Below are 19,279 nucleotides of genomic sequence, written 5' to 3' on the forward strand. Positions count from 1 at the left end.
TCACTTTTCAGGCAGAAAGTGACTTCAAGGAGAAAATGACTAAAATATATTAATCACCGAGAATGTGGCATTTAGTTAATACTTTGTTCAAATGTCCTCAAATAAGTTAGTTTTTCTATTTTATTAAGAAGGAAAGGAAGGAAGAAAAAAAAGGAGGGAGGGAAGGAAGAAAGAAGGAAAGAAAGAAAAGAAGGAAGAAAGTAAATCAGATTTAAAAGGGAAAAATTGTAAACTAGTCTGACACAGACTGTGCTTATACAACATCATATATCAATCAGCAAGTATTTGCTGAGTCCCTGCTATGTTCTCTCAATTCTGAAGAAGTATATATAGTTGGATTCATGCCCTCAAGGAACTTACAATCTGGTTGAAGAGAAAAGTTTAATATACATGAAACAACTGGAAAAATATATACCAATACATAATTAGGCCTTAATTTGAATAATACAAGTTATAGTTACTATGAGAATTCCAAAGAAAGGCAAATAAATGAGTATTTGAGTAATAGAGGAGGTGAAGTTAAGTTTGATACTTGACTTTTAATGATGGATAGAATTTAAATAGGAGGAGAGGGAGGACATGGGAATTAAAATCTGAATTTCATTTTTAAAGGTGAGCAAAAGATTTTTAAATCACTTGCATTTATCAGATTTCTTTTGAATCTTAATTGTTGTGCAGATGTGGCATTCAACAATTCTCTTCAGAAGAAAGAAACAGAAAGCTCTCCGACAAGATGGCAACATCCCAGAAATTAAAAGGCCCTTTTGCCATTACTACAGTTTGGAATTTTTCCCATCACATCAAACAATAACTACTACTTTCATTTTCACAGGTAGCTTGAGAACATCTGCTGTCCACAAGGGCCCAGAGTGAGTGCTCTGACAAGACACATGGAAGATTACTTTAAAGAGAAAAATCTAGATCAGGGATTAAGAGCTTCCAAAGATCATTTATTTCCATTACAGCACTGACTGCCATATCTACAGGGGCCCCAGTAGAGCAAAGTACTTAGAAAAGTAACACTTAATTACAATGGCATCTGCATGTCTATTACATTTTACAAATGTGTTTAGATCCCAAAATGCACTATTCCCTATGCTGAAAACCACAGATTTGAGGTTTCAACAGCATACAACTACTGCCTTAATGAAAGGTAAGACAATCCCTAAATTGTAGACAATCCCAAATCACATTGCATTTAATCCCATAGAATATATGTCATTAATATATGAGACAAGAGATCTAAGGATTCATCCATTAAGGCACAGTCAGTAAGTAACTCTATCTACCCTGCCATCATTAAATGTAGAAGACAACCAATTCCAGACTGATAACAGACAGTATGGCACCATTAGTTGTAAGCCAACATCTAGTTAGACTCTATATACATACAGCTCTATTCCATCAGTTTCAAGATTTTCATGTTCAAAAATAGGACTAAGCCATCAACTGGGACCTCATCTCTGTACTGGCCAGTTTCCCCAGTCTGCTACCATAGAAATGGCTAAATATTATTAATCACCCTCCACACATAGACATATCATCTCATCTTGGAACCTAGGCCACTTATTAAAAGGAACACCTGAAGCTGGAAGATGGACTAAGCTAGGCCAAAACTGATGAGCAGGAAAAACAACAGAACAAAACCATATTCCAGAGGTAACCTTTGAAAGCTAGAAAATCATGTAACATATTTTATATAGCATATGTCCATGGGACACGAAGGATAGTGAGGAATGTTATATGACTAAGAACAAATGGTAAATAGAAAAGTGGGGGAAAATAAGAATCAAGAATGGGTTATTATGGCAATAGTAAAATATGAAATGGGAAAGGAAAAGACTATGCTTGTGACCATAAACTGTTGCGATAGTTTAAGAAACCTTGAATTTATAGGCTTCTCTGAGAGTTATAAGCCCTTTTCAGAAAGTCTGACACTGCTTAGGGATTCCCTTTCTTCTTAACATCCTTGTTCTTCCATTTTCAGGAAACTTTCAACCCCAGTCCAAACGCCATTATGGAATCACTCCCTAGTTAGTTGAATGAATAAGTGCAAAAATATTTATTAAGAACCTATTATATGCTAGATACTATGCTATGTACTAAGAATACAGATACAAAAGTGAGATAGCATCTAGCCTCAAGAAGCTCACATTCTAATGGGAGAGACATAGAGGGGAATTAAGGACAAGAAAGGGTATTATAGTCTGGGGAGTCACAGGAAGGATAAATGAATTGGCTCACTAATATCTTGCATCCCCATGGATATGACATTAGACATGGGACAGCAACTGATTCACCTGAGTGAGAATCCACTCTTTACATATAAATTCCACCCTGCTTCAAGTGATCTTCCTGGTATAAAAACTGTGTATGCCAGGCATTGACTAAGAAAAGTGATGGAGAATTTGGATATACTGCAAGTATCTGGTGTAAGGATGGACTCTCCAAAGTTCCTCCACTGACTCCCATATTCTTCCTGTTGACCATCCCAATCCAATAGCCTGTCAATCAACTTCTCCAGTGACTGAGACCTAGTTATTTCCTTTGTCCTATACCCTACCATTTTTTCTCCCACTGTTTCTTTGTCTCTCCTTCTATGTCTCATATGCTTGTTTTTTTGTTTAGGCCTTAGGCCTCCTTGCATCTAAGTTAAAATACATCATAATCATACTCATTGCTTTTTTATGTTACTGGTTTTATGTAAACCCTCTATCCAAGGCTCATAACTGCTAATAGAAACAGAAATAATGGCTAATACTAATTTATTATAGGTCCTACTGTTAAAAGTTTAGTTAATCTCACCATGAATTATATCTTCCAGAGAAAGCATTTATATTCCTCATTGTAAAGAACACTTACATCAGTGAGAAAATATTAGGAATGAACAAAGCTCTATCTGGCACCTGTCCAGTGAACCCCTCACCATAAGCATATAATTAACAGAAAGAATAATGCCTTCAGAAGGGCTAGACCCAAGCTAAGCAACAGAGATCATTAGTCAGCACTCTAAACAAGTGTTTCTGTTGAGAAAACTCTTGAGAGAGCAAAACTTGTGTATTCAGAACCAGTTCACACCTTGACTTGTCATTGCTGGGAAATAGAAAGTGAGAACATGTGTTTCCTATAGGAATATTGGTGTCTGCCTCTCAAGGACTACAATAAGAAGGACAAATCAACTTAGTCTTAATTAAGTCTGTCCTTCTGAGTCCTGTCACAGGACAATCCATCTCTCTTGATCCCATTTAGTGACTCATTCACTACACAAAAGTCTCTAAATAGATTCACTGCAATGCCCTCTTTGATTAGATCACAGGTCAGTGGTGAAGGGGAAAGATTTGATATGATATTAATAAGACAACAAAGTTTGATAAGAGAAGTCAATTAAAGTTTAACTTCTACTGATTTAGAGGGGAAATGGGTATCTTAGAGAAGCATAAGTCCAAAAAGTAAAAGTAAAGTCTCAGTCACTGGAGAAGTTGATTGATAGGCTATTGGATGGGATGGTCAACAGGAAGAATATGGGAGTCAGTGAAGTCCTTTGGAGAGTCTCCTTACACCAGATACTTGCAGTATTTCCAAATTCTCCAGCACATCTCTTACTCAGTGCCTGGCATACACAGTTTTTATACCAGGAAGATCACTTAAAGCAGGGTGGATTTTATATGTAAGGAATGGATTCTCACTCAGGTAAATCTAGTTGTTGTCCCATGTCTAATGTAATTATGTTTACCAATACTGAAAGGCAAGAAATCCTTTTTTTAAATTAAAACTTTTTTATTTTCAAAATATATAAATGGGTAATTTTCAACATTTACCCTTACAAAACTTTGTTTTCTAATTTTTTCCTTCCCTTCCTCTTCACCCCCTTCCATGGAGGGAAAATGATTTAATTTATGTTAAACATGTGCAATTCTTCTATACATATTTCCACAAAATATCATGTAAGATAAGAGATGTTAAAAGGAAGATCCATTAGTGGAAATATGGTAAGGAGGCCTTTAGTTGGAGAATCAGAGAACCATGCCTACAGAATGTTGCACAAACTGTTGAGAAATATTCACCACATTGATTAGTTTTGTATAACTTTACCCTATCATTAAAAAAGGCTCACTGTGGATGGGGAGGAAGGGGAAAAAAGGATTATGAGAAAAGACTTGTACAAAAACAATAGGCATCTGAGAAGATCCCTTTTTTCCCTTTCAAAAATTATTTTTTTTAAACTTCAAGGGGTACTTCCCAAATTCAATGATTCATAAAATGGTGAAAAATATTGTTTCTTTTCATCATAGTCTTCCATGATTATATGAGCTTTGATCAGATTTTCTTCTCAGTCTTCATATTTTCATACTGAATAGAATTCTTTTTTAATTAGCCTACTATACTTCCATCTTTACCTATTCTACAACTTTATCCTCCAAACAATTAGATCCTATCTCTGTAATACAGGATCACTGATAGAGATACTGGACCCAGGTTCACTCCTTAGAGAACAAATCCCTAGAGAGATAATCCTTTACCACTATTACCTGTTTAGATTAAAAATGAATGTAAAGAAGAAAAAAATATGAAGAAAAAATAGCCAATGGAAAAATTGGAAATGGCTATTTTTCCTCATTATTTTCAACCTCCTCCCTAAACTTTCTACTAGAGGTAGTAAAGAGCTAAGATAAAAGATTCTGTCACTTATGTAACTTTATGTAACTTACGTAACCTTAATTCACTTGATCACTCTGAGCTTTAAATTTCTTCCACACAATGAGAATCAATGAAATGATATCTAAGGTTCCTTCCAGTTATGACATTTTACAATTTTATGCTATAATTGGCTTAAGCTTTACCTCCTTTTTCTTTTATGTTTTATTCTTTGAAGGTGAATAGTGGGTAATAATTATCAGTGAGCTTCTCAAAAACCAAGTCAAGTTAACAAGCACATAATAAGTGTTTATTATATGGTAGACATTGTGCTAAGAACAAGTAATCCAAATATAAGCAAAAAGAAAGTCAGTTTTTGACCTCAAGGAGCTTACCTTCTCCTGGAGGAAAACAATACAAAAAAGAAAGAGTTGGAAGAGAGAGGAAGGAGGAAATACCTACCCTCAGGAATGAGGGACATGGTGGCAAAATCCAAAGGGGCCTCTGGGCCCCTCTTCAACATAAGAGAAGGAACTGTGGGTGAGAGGTAAGGAAGGGGGATGAAGGAGAAGGAATTGTAGCAATGGAAACTGCCCACAAGTTGGGAATCCAACAGAAAACAAGCAAGATTGACCATGATTTAAAGGGAATAGAGAGATTGTGAGATCTCCAAAAAGTTAAGAAACAATGATGAAGTCAATCAACAAGCATTTTAAAGCACTCACTATGTATTATACCAAAGAATTAACAATAATATCTATATAGACCCCCAAATTCAGTATTTTGTCAAAAAATTGTGCAGAAAAAATACTGTGCAGGAAGCTGGGGATTTAGTTTTGAAGAATGAAACAATCCCTGCTCTCAAGGAATGTAGAGAAAGGGAACTTAGAAACACAAACGGAAAAAGGAAATCCTGAAACAATTTGTTCTCTGGCACTAGTTGTTTCTGCCTTAAACATCTGTACCAGGAGGAAGTGCATAGTTTCTACACAGCTGGTAAGAGTTTTAAATGACATGCATATTTGATATATCCATTAGTCCTCCTCTTTCAAGAAATCAGATCATATTCCCAGACATGTAGTTAACTGATTAATTAATAGACCAAAATGTAAATTATTGGCAAGTTAGGGTTATCATTACATCACTTGTTCAGCCTTCTAAACATCTGCCATTGAGCATATCTTGACATAGCCGCCATTGACATACACAGCATAATATAAATGAAGGCTAATCATGGCTAGAGTAATTCAATGATCAATTCTTTAAATAAAGACACTAACTTTGGTACAAATGACAGTTCCTTAAGCTATCTTATGTGAATTTGGAAAAGAATTCCAATGAAGGCTCTTAAAACTTTACAAGTGTGTGATACTGGGAAAACACAAAGGTTCTCATACCTAAGACACATTGTACAAATATAAAGGGACTCTGTTCAATTGTATATGTATAGAATGTATCTCTTTGAGCCCTAGAGGTTAAGACATAGTTTTATCTACCACATGTCACAAACTAATAGAGAATATTTGCTGACTACTCACTTTGAAGATTAGCTAGAGTAGTTATCTACTAACAAGATTGGTAATCTTTTACTACAGCTGACCTCACACCTCCGGTTCAATTCAGTAAGTATGAAGCATTATTTATGGGCAAAGCACTATGTTGAGTCTTGGGGGCCACACTCTCATAGGGTGAATCATCGTGAAGTGAGAAACAAGTTTTACTTGGGGGTCAAACATTAACTTATTTGTGTGTGGATTTATGCCAGATGCCCCAAAAGTTTTAATACAGTTTTAAGCTCTAATTTAAAACTGCACTAAGACTTTATATCCATAGGTGGCATAATGGATAAAGAGCCAGACCTGCCACGACTTGGTGAGTTAAAATTCAGGCTTAGACACTTATTAGCTGTATGCCTCTGGACAAATCAGTTAATCCTATTTGCCTCAGTTTCTTCATCTGTAAAATGAGCTGGGTCCTTTATCTTTGCTAAGAAAACCTAAATAAGGTCATGGAGAATGAATTCCTATGTTTAAACAGAAAAGACTCAAGAACAAATATATAAACAAGACAGCTAGGTGGTGAGGTGAATAGAGTACTAGACCTGGAGTCAAGAAGATTTTTTTCTGAGTTTAAATCTGGCTTCAGACTCTTATCAACTGTATGACTCCAGCAAGTTACTCAACACTATTTGCCTCCATTTTTTTATCTGTAAAATGAATTAGAGAAGAAAATGGCAAACTACTTTGCCAAGAAAACTCCAAATGAGATCATAAAGAGTTAGAAATGACTGAAAATAATTGTGCACACACACAAAATGGAAATATTCACAATGATGATTTTAAAATGCTCATATTTGGTTTGAGAAAATTTTAAATTCCCTGAATGAAAGGATTATTGAATAACCACATACTAGAATTATAGGTTATTCTTTAAATTTAATTTAAAGAGGCTTCATTTAATCCAAGGATTTTTAGTCCATGGATTTTTTACTAAAATAATTTTACTTTTAAATAAAAAGTATATAAATCCTATGTATTTTATTTTATTCATTTAAAATATTATTTGAAGATAGGGTCAATAGTTCACTAGATCAAACAAAAAATTAAGAAAATATATTTTAAATAGAACTTGATGTCTTTGATGAGATCAGGAATTTATTGTTGATAAATCCAACACTCATTTTACATACAAGGAAACCAAGGAACAGGGAAGTAAAGTGATCTGCCACAAGCAATAAACAACAGGGCCAGAGCCTTCAGCTCAAGTCATCTTATTCTAAATCCATTTTATCTTGCCTTAAAATTGTCTTGTATGAACATAAGAAGTTACATATATCTAAACCTACCACTACTACCACTCCTCCTCCTCCTCCAAACAAAAATGTAAGATACTCAAGTAGGGACCATAATGGGAATATACAACTCTAAAAATTCAAGAGATAAATTCACAGATCCTTATGACAAAGATGACCCAGCATCTAACCTAATGCCTTACATGTGAGATACTTTAAAAATGTTGAAGGGCAGCTAGGTGGTGAGGCACCATCCCTGAAGTTAGGAGGACCTGAATTCAAATGTGACCTCAGACACTAAACACTTCCTAGTTATAGGACTCTGGGCAAGTCACTTAATTCCAATTGCCTCAGCAAAAAAAAAAAAAAAAAAAAAAAAGTCTTAAAAAAATGTTGAATACAAATAGTGTTGATTAAAGAGTAGGAGATAATTACTAAGGAACATGGACCCAAATAAAGCAAGAGAGTTGTAAAAGAATATTCAGAATTCCAGACAGCTACAAATGTACTTATTAAAAATATAGTTCTAATTAGGAAAAATTAATTAACATACAAGTTGCTGAAAACTCCCAAAGTAGATAAAAAGATAATTTACCAAAGAACCATACAAAGACAAAAATGACATTAAGCATGAGTCACCCCTGTAATAAAAAGGGAAAGACTTATTATTAGTGCTAAAGCCTTCATGATTTATTACCAAAATGACAGGCTTTCTCAGTCTCTGGAGCTTATAAAAGCCAGGGTAGAGATTATTTTTTAAGAAATGACACAATTCCAGTAAGCAGTGTTGAATATGTAGGACAATATGTAGGACAGAAGCAGACTTTTGTTGTTGTTGTTAACTTTCTGTTGAGATATGATAGGGTATTGCATATTCCTGTTGTTGTTGTTAACTTTCTGTTGAGATATGATAGGATATTGCATATTCCAGGAACTGAATTAAAAATTATTTATCTTTTAACTATTATAACAATGGGTATTCTACAACAGAGACTATAAGGAAAGTCCCAGAATGTTCAGTATAGTTATTGTGGTAGATTTATAGGAAGGCAAAAGTCACAAAGAATAGAAAGACATGAATGGATTGGGAACATTGACATTGGAAGGAAGGAGAAGAGTAGCAGTAGCAGTGGTAATAGTAGTAGTGGTGGTGGTGGTGGTGGCGGTAGTAATAAATATAGTATTTATATAGCATTTTAAGGTTGACAAAGTACTTTATATGTTTTATGTCACTTCCTCCTTGCAACAATTCTGGGAGTTAGATGCTATTATCCCCATTTTACAGTTGAAGAAACTGAGACAAAAGGAAGTTAAGTGACTTGTCACACAGCTAGTATCTGAGGGATTTGAAATTAGGTCTTCTTGACTCCAACTTCAACATTCTATCCATTGAACCACTAGTGGCCTACAATATGGTAATGCCTATGGTGATGAGATCATAGATTATTAGAATATTGGAGCATATTCATATGTATTCCTATATAAATAATACCACAAATAGGTATTCATAGGAAACAACTTAAAAGTTTAAAAAAATTAGTGACTGAGAATTATGGAAATAAAAAGGTCAAGCATTACATAAAGATTCATATTAAACATTATATTAGTTCAAATCTTACCTCAAGGCTCATATACACAGTACTAATTGCTACTTTTATTTCTCCATCTGATAATTCCTTCAGATCCTTCAGTATTGTCTGTTCAATACTTAAACCTGGAAAAGCAGGAAATCATCAGAGAAACATTGCAGCATAACAATATTATTTCTTTCCCAAATACTATGTAGAAATTTAATAATTCAAATATATATTTGTTTTTAGGAAACTATCAGTACCCTAAAGTAATGCTTAAGGAGACCAATGAAATGAACAAGTTTAGAGATCATTCTCATTTTTAAGACACAAATTTGAAAACACAAATTATATAGATCATTGATACCATAGTAAAATTACATTTTCTAATTTATTTTCAGGAGCTTTTGAGTGAAGCAACATTTCTGTCTTCCAATTTTTTCATGCAATTTTTTCCAATATATAGTTTATCTTGTGGGCAAATATAGTAAATGATGGAATTATTCTAGTTCAGTTATCTATTCTTTCCTGGAAAATTCTTATAGTAGTAATAGTTACAGTGGTAAATACTGTATTCCCTAATTCTAAATTTTCAGCATTGTTTAAAACTTTTATTTGGTGAATTTGAATGAAATCCCTACTAGGAGAAGTAGTTACTTTCTTCATAGTAAATACTTATACTATAAGTATGTTGTGCCTTTTCTTCACTTTTTTAAAAAAATAGAAAATGTATAGAAACATACAAGCAAAGGTGATCTCTAATATGTGCCTCCCCATCTTTCCACCTCACAATTTGGATGTAATTCGGTATCAATAAAGATTGGAAGATTGTGAGCTACCTATGACTTGAAGACTGAAAGATCATGGGAAACCACATCACTGTCATGTTTCCCAAAGAAATTATTTGTAATATGTTGATATCAACAACAATAAAAATGCCAATTAGGCATCAAATGGATCCAATTTCATCATTGTGTGTATTTTTCCTATGTTCTCCCATTGAGCTATTCAGTGTTTAAGGTATCTTTCTGTAAATCAGAGTTTTTAACTTAGTTGGGGGGAGTAGAGATGTGAATGGACTCCTAAAGAGTTTGTGAATAGAATTCAGGAGAGTCCTTGAATACCTATATTTTCAATATATTTTATTTCCTGTGCAATCTTAAGTATCTTATTTTTTGGAGGATTTTTTTTTTTTTTTAGCCATTTGGAGTTTAGTGACTTGCCCAGGGTCACAGAGGTCTTCCCGACTCTAGAGTCAATATGCTATCCATTGTGCCATCTAACTGTCCCTTTAAGTATCTTATTATATCCATTTTAAAATATGATTCTGTGAAGAGGGTGCCCAGGCTTCACTGGTTCGCCAAAGGGTTCCATGGCCCCCCAAAGTCTAAAAATCTCTAACTTAGGTAATTTTAAATTGGGGGGTTACAAGTTTTATTCTTAGGCTGCTCATATGTTATCCTCTACATTCTCTATCTGACCAACCCACCTTTTTGATCATCCATTTCCTAAATACACACACTCACACAAACAGGGACAGAGAGAATGACTGAATCTGTGATTGCATTGATAAAGAGAGGTCTCACGGAGACCTCCACCAATACAGGTCAGCACCTTCAATGCAACTTATAGTCTTATGGGGATTATTAAAGCACTGAAAGGTTAAAGGATTTGCCCAGGATCTTATAGTTAGTATGTATCAAAAAACACCATGCAACTTATCTATGTGCATATTTTTCTTCACTAAAATCCAAGTCCAGTGTCTCATGAAGGTGACCCTGGATTCTCAAAGTCTGTGCCAGTGGGAAACAAGCTCTGATGACTCCAAACAAATTGAAAAGGTTTCTAATAAGGGACAGGCGACATTATGTGTCTATTGTCTGAGGAATTATAGCACATTCCTAACATCAAATTCAGTAGTAGAGGGGCTGGACTACACGGCAAAAGAGGATGTAGCCATACTGATCACTGAACCCTGAAGTTTGTTTTTGTTGAATGAATGATGGGCCCATCTTTATCAGGAAATTTTATTTATTTAAAGAAGCCTGATAAAGTGATCCTTTAAGCCTCTCATCAATAGAACATTTTCATCGATCCAGTCTTTCTTTTTTACTTCTTCATATCCTTCTAAATTATAATTTATTCATAAAATAGTCTCCAGTTTGCAGTAAGCCCTATTCTGTTCTTAAAATAGAACCCTCTCTACAAATCGATATTGTGCAACAGTGTGTCAGAAGTATACATTAGTCAAATGAATATCCAACACATTTCCAGACATTAGTACCTCAGAGTATTGGCAATAAAAGCCTGTACCCAGGCAGGTCACAATTATTTAAATGAAAATCATCTACAAGCATAAAATATGCAGAGGAAACACAAATTGCAATACTTTATTCCCTGTACCCACACAGGAGTTGTGATGTGTCTGCATGATGTCAACACCTACCCTGAGCACTGCACTGGGTCTCTTGCAGAACACTGATAATGTCTTCTCTTGGAGGCAAATCAGGAAATTTTTCTTCCAGAATGGAAAGAATTTCTTCCTGTTTCTCTGTCATCTTTTCAGATTCCATGGACATCCAGCTGAAAAGAATACTCCCTGAAATGAAAGAGACACTGCTTTTAAATACTGCAACGCAACTGAGTAGAGTTTGAGAACTTCTTTTTGAGTCACATCATCATCTTCTCCTCCTCTCTCCACCTTTAATTCTGAACTTGAATTTAAAAAAATTAAAGATTAATTAATTAAAAGCTCCTTTTCAAGATAGCATTGAAGAGCCATCTCCTGAATGAGCAATCTGCCAAAGTTCATTTCACACCAACTTAACTAAGGCTTATAATTAAGAAGTTATGGATTCAAGCACAATAGACCCAGCTAAATAATGCGCATTAATTTAAGTAGATTTAATAAGTGCTCATTGGTTGATTAATTTTCTAGACTGAGATGAAACTCAAATGAGATTATGTATGTAAAAAGTACCTTGAAAAGTTCTGAGTACATGATGGGCAGAGGCGGTTTAATATTGTGAGAAGAAAAAGATATCCATGAAGTGTGGACTGATTAATGTTTCCCAACTTTGTCAAAGATATATATACATATATATATATATATATATATATATATATATATATATATATATATATATATATTTACTTCTTTCTGGTTCATCATCCTCATTAGTTTATAAACTTTTTCTTTCTTTCCTTTACCTCCACTAGGGGAACACAAGGCCCTGTCTGCTTTTTTTTTTTTTTTTTTTTTTTTGTCCTGGGGCTTGACAACTAGTAACAAAAAAAAAAAAAAATTATTTTAAAAGGTGAGTTTTGATCCCCTTTGCTAATTATATGGTAAAATTAGAGCAAAAAGAGATCTTAGAGTATGGCTTGTCCACCCCTATGTTTGACGCTCTGGGAAGGTACAGTAAACAGTAAATAATGGTGCCAGGATTCAAACCAAACCCTTAACCCTGTCCATTCAACTTGGTTGTGCTATTTACTTTATGAAAATTATCTTTATGACAGGTTACTTATCCATTTGAAGGGATATTTGTGCATATTAGAATCTTGGCAGAGAGGGGATGGAAATCCATGATTTTTTTTTTAAATTTTGGTAGTCATATAGTCAGAAAACAAAAGGGCTGAAACTCATAGATTTATTTTTGAAAGAGACCTTGAAAATCTTTGAATCCAGTCCCACATTTTATAGATGAGGAAATTGAGGCACAGAGATCTTAAATGACTTACTTGTATAGTTAATAAATGCCTAGTCAGGTTTCCTTATTCCAAGTCTAGGGCTCTACCCACTATATCAAGTTGCCTCAAGGAAAATGGCCTAATGAAAGGTAGAGCAGCCTGATTCAGTGGGCCTAGGTTCTAATTGAGACTGCTGAATTTTCTCCCTTTATGACCTTAAGCAAGGAAGTTTCCCTTCTCTGGGACTCAGTGTCCTCATTTGAAAACAGAGACAGTTGAACTAGATGGCTGAGTTCTCTTCTACTAGAGCTCTTGGGAACCTATTGTCAAATAACTCCAGGTTGGGAGAATTCACAACTTCCCTGGTGTAATATCTACATGGCCTGACAAGTAACCCAGGAGCTTTCAAGTCTGCAAAGTGCTTTACCTGAATTATTATTTGGATGACAAATTGATTAAGGAACTTCAGGTAGCACCAATTAAATGTCATGCTATTCTTGTCATTTGAGGAAGAAGAGATCATTCCCTTCCTCTTAAAAAAAGTATATGGCACACACATAACCTTCATTAAGCTAATATTTCCTTTATAATGTCGAGTCCTAAAAAAACTAAATTTATAAGTGGAAGAATAAAGTGTCTTTAAAGATCTTTGATATTCACTCTTAGAGAACAACCAAACCAAAGCCCCATTTTCCTGGCACTTGCCAAACAATTTAAGAGGCAGAACCACCTGTTATAATTCATATCTATATACATTGCTATTGTCTTGAATATTGAAGTAATTTTAATTGATTTCATACCTGAAAAATTTATAGGTAAGTGTCCATCTTGCCCCACCTAGCCTCATAGTATTTGGAAACATACATTAGATCTTCCACAACATTTTGGTTAGTCAACTTTAAGTACAGTGAAAAACATTACAGTCTCACATTCTCACCCTCCTCAACTAATTACAGTATGCCATGATCCCAGAACATAGATGAGGAAACAAGGTAGCATATGACACCTTGATCCCCAACAATCATCATCTTGGAATTCTTGAAAAGGAAACCTCTAACACCAGCATCACAAATTCCAAATGGATTAAAGTTAGGACATTTCTTCTACAAAAGAGAAAAGTTAAGCAATTTTCTTTGGAGCTATCATACCCCAAAATGGATATAAATTTGGAGAGCTGCAGTATCCTACTGCAACTTATCTCTAACTCTGCTAGAGCCATAGTCTACTGTAACAAATCTTTTTCCATATTTAAGTCTTGTAAATGTGTACCCTAATGTGTACCCTGAGTCCTCTCTATTCCTACTGCTGAGTTACCAAAATATTCAAGGCATTTGGAGATGTCTTGGCTATGAAATGTGGGAACTCCTACAAAAGGGTCTAATCAGGGAGGAGAGCTAAGATTTTTGAGTGAAGGCAGCGACTGACTGAGTTCTCTCACAAACTCCTTCAAATATCTTTAAATAATGACTCTATAAGCAAATTATTGAGTGGCAGAATCCATAAAAAGACAGAGTGAACCAATTTTCCAGTCTAAGATAACTTAGAAGAATCAGCAGGAAAGGTCTGTTGCATTAAGGTGAGAGAGGAGTGCAATCCAGAGTAGGTTGTACCAGCACAGATCCTGCTCCTGCAAAATAAGAATCAGCATTGGGACTACTGAATCTGTTCAGCAGTGGAAGTTTCTCTCAGCCCACAGACAGTGAAGAGATAAGACAGTGGGTCAGAAGGAGATTTACATGGATCCCTTTGCTGGCACCGGGAGCAGAATTCTGTTACATTGTTTGTACTTGAATCCAATTTATAATCCTGGGTTTTAATCTCAGTGTAAGGGGAAACACTAGCATAGCAGAGGTTGTAGCCACAGGAGACCAGGGATCCTGGTCACAATTCCAGGGTTGAAAGAGTACTTGTGGTCACTCACAAACACTGCACAGTACAGGAGAGCACCAAACACACCTCTCCCTAGATCATATCACCTTAGAAGAGCCAAAAATCTTACAGATCCTCAAAATTATCTCAGAAAACAGTTGCACAAAAAAACCTGAAATTTAGGAAAGTGCCCCCTCCATCCTGGATAGAATCCCATTTTAACAGAATTAAAAGTCAAGAAATGTTCTGGAAAAAGAACCAACAACAATCAGAAAGTTCTGACATCAAAATTTAAGAAATTATCAAGGAAGACTAGGCTGATATTCTAAAACCAGAGGGTAAAATAGAAATTGAAAGAATCTACTGTAACACTTCCTAGCTGTGTGACCCTGGGCAAGTCACTTAATCCCAGCCTGAGGAAAAAAAACAAAAGAATCTACTGATTACCTCTGAAATTCCAAAATGAAAATTCCCAGGAATATTATAGCCAAATTGCAGATCTTTCAGATAAAGGAGAAAATACTGCAAGGATCTAAAAACAATTCATAGTTAAGATTTAGCAGCTCCTACATTAAAGGAGTAGAGGGCTCAGAATATGATATTCTAAAGGGCAAAAGAGCTAGAATTACAAACAAGAATCACCTACCAAATAAAACTGAGCATAATCCTTCAAGGGAAAAGTAAATATTCTATGAAACAGAGAACTTTCAAGCATTCCTTATGAAAAGACCAAAACTGAAAAGAAAATTTGTTTTTCAAATACAAGATGCGAAAGAAGCATGAAAAGATAAATTGGAAAGAAAAATCAGGGGATTTAATAAAGTTAAACCTGATGTTTCTAAATGGGAAAACAATATTTATAACTCCTAAAATCTCCATCTTTTTCTGTCTACTCCCACTGCTAATAACCTAATAGAGATCTGTATTACCATCCATCTAGACTGAGACCATGGAATAATAGAATGTTGAGGGGAAGTAAGATTCACAGGAGCTGAAATCTAGCTCTGCACTTATACTCATGTGACCATGAGCAAGTGACAACATAATTGGACTTTTAACAGCACTGTCTGAAGGAGAGCTATCATTTTTGAAAACTACTTTGCCTACAAGGCGAAGTAAATTGAGATTCTTTGCTATTACTAACAAAAGGCAAAGGGATAAGGGTGGGATCTGTGATTTCATTGATATAAGGAGCTCCCAGGTAAGAATCTCCCTCTATAAAGGCAGATTATTGTGTTCTCTGTAATTTATGCTCTTAAGAGAGTTGCTCAAAGCACTGAGGAGTTGTGTGACTTGCCCAGGATAACATAGCCAAGAAATTATTAAGTTGAGAATTGTCTCCATTCATTGCCAGAATCTTCTCTGAGTGACAAAGACAGCTGACAATGTTACCAGCTGTTGGTTGTTTTTACCAGCTGTCAATGACTAAAAGTAAAATGTTATAGCTCACAGAGACTGTGTGCTTCATTTGTATATTGTTGATTGGTATAAAAAATTTTCTAGGACCTTGGGAAAATTCTATCCATTTTACCTTTTCCCTGATAGTAAAACTAAGAAAACAACTTCATCTTTAACATTTATAATATGTCATATATTTAAGAACTCATGTTATGATGAATCTAAAACCAGAGACATAGATTTTAAGCACAGGAATACTCTCTCTCTTTTTTTTCTTTGGTCTCTTCCTTAGCACCAAGCAGAGGGGACAGCTATGTGGCACAATGGATACAATACCAGGTTTGGAGTCAGGAAGGTAAATCTTCCTGAGTGTGAATCTGATCTCAGATACTTACTAGTTGTGTGATCCTGAGTAAGTGAATTAATCCTGTTTACCTCAGTTTCCTCATCTGTAAAATGAATTGGAGAAGTAATAGCAAACCACTCCAATATCTCTGCCAAGAAAATTCCAAAACAGAGTCATGAAGAGTTGGATACAGTTGAAAAAATGATACAAGCACCAATAAAGTGCTTAGCATATTGTTTATAATAAATGCTTGATAGATGAACACCATTTTGTGTTTTCAGACTCAAACAAGAAATTATGTTCATTTGAAATTTGGGTCAGTGTATCAAAGGCTTAAATATAAAAGAAAAGGTAGAGGTCAACAACTCCTATTCTGCCATATTATAGATGAGAAAATCAAGATCCAGGGAAGTTAAATAGTTGGTCCATAATAACACAGGTAGTAAATGGTAGAATCAGGAATTAGAAACTAAGCTTTGTGACTCCAAATCAGCCTCTTTTTTGGGGGGAGGAGACTAATAAATATTTTACTTTATGAGATAGATTTTTTAAAATTATTTATTTAATAATTTTATTTTCTTTTGTTATATATAAAACAAATTTTTTATATTTGGTTTTAAAATTTTGAGTTCCAGATTCTCTCTTCCTCCCTGTCCTCACTTCCCCCCTTTAAGAAAGCAGATGTCAGGTAATTTCCCTAAAAATCATGTTATGAAAGAAAATGAGATCTCTTTCCCCAAAACCCCCAATAAAATAAAGGTTTTTTTTAAAAGTATGCTTTAATTTGTATTCAGATTCAATCATACCTCAATCTAGTGATGGCTAGCATTTTCATCATTTTTCATCCTTCAGAGTAGTTGTGGATCACTATATTGCTGAGAATACCAGCTGTCAATGACTAAAAGTAAAATGTTATAGCTCACAGAGACTGTGTGCTTCATTTGTATATTTGTTGATTAGTATAAAAAAAATTTTCTAGGTTCATAGGAAATTCATAGCCGATCATCCTGCAACATTGCTATTACATAGTACATTTTACTTTGCTTGAGTTCATGAAGGACTTTCCAGGTTTTTCTGAGAGCATCCTGCTCATCATTTCCCAGAGAACAATAGTATTCAATCATAATCACTTATTACAATTTATTCAGCCACTCCCCAACTGATGAGAATACCCTCAGTTTCCAATTATTTACCCTGAAAAAAGAGCTACTCTAAATATTTTTGCACATATAGATCCTTTTCTTTTCTTTTCTTTTCTTTTTGTTGTTGTTTTAGGGATTCATGCCTAGTAGTAATATTGTTAAGTCAAAGGATATGCACGATTTTATAGCTTTTGGGGCATAGTTCATAACTTTTAATAATTCATCAATTGGGGAATGACTCCTTTTAAAAAAAATAATAAATTTAACTCAGTTCCCAAACATTTGAGAAATGAGGCCTTCATCAGAGAAATCCCCACTTCAAAATTATTTTCTCAATTACTATTGCTAACTGTAACCCCCATTTATTCTATTTTCTCACTCGTTTCATCCTGGCCTCAAAAGTATTTTGCTATTGACCATCCCCTTCTCCTCTTCTATCAACCTCCTCCCTCCCTGTATCCTCTTCCCCTTCCATTTTCTTTCAGGATAAGATGGAGTTCTAGACCCAATTGAGCATGTAAGTTATTTCCTCTTTGAGCCAATTCTAATGAGAGTAAGATTATCTCATTCCCCCTTCCATTCCCTTCTCCCTTTCCACTGTAAAAGCTTCTTCTTGCCTTTTTAATGGCATAAAATTAACACAATTCTACATCTCCCTTTTCTATTCTCCCAGTACAATATGAAATCAATTTTTGATTTCTAAGTTTATATCAAATATAAAATTCAAGCAATTCCCTTGGTTTGGGATCTATTCTAAGTAGATATGTAACCATGACTCCAGGAGTCCTACTTGACACTAGTATTCCACAATAAGATTCAATAAGATTAACAGTGTATGGACTTGGGCTCTAGGGTATTTGGCTAAAAGTTGACTGAACTGAAGATAAGATATGATTTTCCCCCTTAGAATCAACCTACAGTTTCACTTGTATAAAGCACTCCCAGTAAGGAAACTCCCTCAACCAATATAGATCAGCAACTATTCTATAACTCAGGAGTCTCCTGGGGATGCCTAGGACACCTTACCCAGGGTCACACAGTCCACCTGAATTACTTGTATGACTTAAACTCTGGTATTCTTAATTTTGAGGTTGTTTTCTGTCCTCTATATCACACTACCTCTGAGGAGATGATTGTCTGAAATAAATTTTTTAAAATATCGATAATAATATGTTAAGTCATATGCTAGTTTTGTTTACTGGTAAAGGGTTTTAAGCCTCTATTATCCAAATAATCAGGATATATCCATACTTTTTTTGTCTGAATAGAAAAACAAAACTATATCCTAAGTTATACTTTATCTAGAGTTTCCTTCCATATCAATGTGTGCCAAGAGCGCATTTGGCAACAGACTTAGTTAAACAACAAAATTGGGAAATCTATCAGCCAAAGATACCTCTTAGCATCAACAATCTGTTTTTGGATAGCAAACAGGCTCTACTCCCAGGGGATTCTTGACATTCTAAGATGCTTATGTCTACACAGATGTACCCTCAAATTGTACCATAACAATTCACCTTCCACTTGTCGTTTATAGGTTGTGGATACTAATGAGAATAATAGAAATTCTAATAGCATGAGTAACACCCATCATGCCACATTTTCCAAATTGACTCTTCCATTTTTTATTTAAAAGAATGGAGTGAAACACCACTTTTGCCAAAAGCAAAAGCAGCACATTAATATTAAACATGATTTAATGAAAACAGAATTTGTTTGGGAAAAATATCAAGTATAGTAAAGGCATCTTCTGCATGAAAAAAAGTGGGGAGGGGGAGATATTTAGAAATTTTTGCCTAATCCACCGGGGATCAGGCTTTCATACTTGAGGGGG

The 19,279-nt window shown here is 34.8% G+C and overlaps 1 protein-coding gene across 2 annotated transcripts in view; it reads right to left on the reverse strand.

Moving 5' to 3' along the window:
* The window catches only part of PRUNE2 (prune homolog 2 with BCH domain), a 226,761-nt gene that overhangs the window by 199,302 nt on the left and 8,180 nt on the right, over positions 1 to 19,279 (reverse strand). For both annotated transcript variants that reach the window (XM_074280101.1, XM_074280100.1), the window contains exons 2-3: positions 11,444 to 11,596; positions 9,046 to 9,140 (exon numbers count right to left, since the gene is read on the reverse strand). In XM_074280101.1, the coding sequence (XP_074136202.1) occupies positions 9,046 to 9,140; positions 11,444 to 11,576 (228 nt within the window). In that variant the 5' untranslated portion in view covers positions 11,577 to 11,596. The remainder of the gene's footprint in view (positions 1 to 9,045; positions 9,141 to 11,443; positions 11,597 to 19,279) is intronic.

Source organism: Sminthopsis crassicaudata, chromosome 1 (assembly GCF_048593235.1).
Source record: "Sminthopsis crassicaudata isolate SCR6 chromosome 1, ASM4859323v1, whole genome shotgun sequence".
NCBI classification, from domain to species: Eukaryota; Metazoa; Chordata; class Mammalia; order Dasyuromorphia; family Dasyuridae; genus Sminthopsis; species Sminthopsis crassicaudata.